The 1,989-nt window shown below is 50.2% G+C and overlaps 1 protein-coding gene across 2 annotated transcripts in view; it reads right to left on the bottom strand.

Annotated features, from left to right (window-relative positions):
* RBMS2 (RNA binding motif single stranded interacting protein 2) overlaps window positions 1-1,989 on the bottom strand; it is a 57,190-nt gene that overhangs the window by 18,086 nt on the left and 37,115 nt on the right. For both annotated transcript variants that reach the window (XM_023513694.1, XM_023513695.1), the window contains exons 4-5: window positions 1,837-1,928; window positions 74-231 (exon numbers count right to left, since the gene is read on the bottom strand). In XM_023513694.1, the coding sequence (XP_023369462.1) occupies window positions 74-231; window positions 1,837-1,928 (250 nt within the window). The remainder of the gene's footprint in view (window positions 1-73; window positions 232-1,836; window positions 1,929-1,989) is intronic.

Here is a 1,989-nt window from a genome sequence, read left to right as displayed (position 1 = left end):
ATTACAGGCATGAGCCCCCATTCTCAGCTGGCAACATTGTTTATTAACCTCACCATTTCTTGCCATCCCTTACCTTGCAAAGCCAACCCCTCTGCTAGTTCCACTGGTATCGCGAAGTATTCGGGTGGAGATAACCTGGCCAAAGGGCTTCAGCATCCCCTCCAGTTCTTGCTCATCCATTGACAGGGGGAGGTTTGAGATATATAAATTTGTAGGGTCCTGCTCCTGTTGCTATGCAGATAGAAGTGAGAAAATGAGGCTCTCATGTATTATCCCTCCCCCGCAGCCCTTATCCACAAAATGACACTTCAGAAAAGAGACTATAGGAAAGGTCCCTATATATAAACAAAGGGAATCTAATTATCTATAACACCCAGACCTACCACCACAGCTTATATATTGGGTTCAGGGAGAAAAAAAAAATTCATTGTTTCTATTTTTTTTTTTTTTTGGAGACAGAGTCTCACTTTATCGCCCTGGATAGAGTGCCATGGCATCACACAGCTCACAGCAACCTCCAACTCCTGGGCTTAGAAGGCAATTCTCTTGCCTCAGGCTTCGGAGTAGTTGGGACCACAGGGGCCCACCACAAGGCCTAGCAATTTTTTTGTTACAGTTTGGACAGGGCTGGGTTTGAACCCACCACCCTTGGTATATGGGGCCAGTGTCCTACCCACTGAGCCACAGGCACTGCCCAAGATTCAACGTTTCTAGTACTGTACAAGCAGATAATCCAAGTCACTAGTGGTATCTTGGTGTCTGGCTGTCTCTTTAAGAAGCAGGCAGGGTACTCCCCTCTGCAACAGCTTGTCCCAAAGGCTGCATTCTCTGGGACTGCCTTGCTCCTGGTGGACTGTTTTGTGTAACCCTTCCTCCCCTTCTTCTCTTCCAGCCAAGAATCCTCTGAGTAGGAATGCCTGCTCATTCCCTAGTGGAGAAAAAGCAGGAAGAGGGGAGAAGGGGTCAGAAGAAGAGCTAGATGTGTAGGTCCTTGGGCCACCACCTTGAAAGCTCTAGTCTCCTATGAACCCTGAGGGCTCCTGAACCTTTAAGCTTTTGTCAGAGAGTTTTACTCTAGAAGGAAGAAGTAGGAGAGCCATTACTGAGGGCAGAATGTGCAAAACGGCAGTGTCTTCTGACAGCTGTGTCTTTAAGCATTTAGGCAGTCACTGTGCCCTGAATGGTGGATAGCAGCAACCTAAATCCCTCTGCTGCCTTTTCCCTTTTCTTCCAGCCATCACAGAAGGGCAGTTGGCTGGCCTGTCACCAGCTCTGCACGCAGTATCCATAACAGCTTCAGGAAGGCGAGGGGACCATCCTGCCCTACAGAAGTGAAAGGGAAAAACTGTCCAGGAGGCCAGATGAAAACCACAGCTTCCTACAGACCTGAGGAGGGACAATTTCCTTCCTTGCTGTGGTTTCCCTGCCCCTTCAGGGAATGGCATTGGGAGCTGGAGAGCATTTTTCTGAACTTCTGAGTTGCATAATTGGCCTCTTCAGAGAATGTTGCAAAACTACCACAATCTGTCCAGAGGGCAGTGGGAGCAGGGCGGCAGAGGACTGGGAGAGGACTCCTGACCCTCTTGCTTACTTCTAATACCTCCATGAGAGGAGCAGAGTTGACAGAGCTACCTGCCAGGGACTGAGCTGACCTTCCTCCAGCAGCCCGCAGGCCTCAGTGGATCCCTGAAGCCCAGACTGTCTCTGGCAGGTGCAGGGCAGCCAGCTCTTGCCCATTCAATTCCATGATTCCTAAGCCCTCTGGAAACCTTGGTACTAGAACTTTGGTGTTAAGCACAAACCCCTCAGAGGGACAGACACGAGTGTCACCCCTACCTTTGCCATCTGTGCCTGTATGCCACTGGCTTTCAGTGCTGTCACAGCTTTCTGTGCTGCTGAAGGACTGTCAAAATCCACAAAGCCATAGCCTGGAACAGGGAAACAGCATCACTGGGAGGTGGGAGGTGCAAGGGCGGTAGGAGGCCCAGG

This window comes from Otolemur garnettii, unplaced genomic scaffold (genome assembly GCF_000181295.1).
Source record: "Otolemur garnettii isolate 467f Iridium unplaced genomic scaffold, OtoGar3 scaffold00043, whole genome shotgun sequence".
Taxonomy (NCBI): domain Eukaryota; kingdom Metazoa; phylum Chordata; class Mammalia; order Primates; family Galagidae; genus Otolemur; species Otolemur garnettii.
Note: the sequence above shows the minus strand (reverse complement) of the source record. Positions and strands in the feature narration are given on the sequence as shown.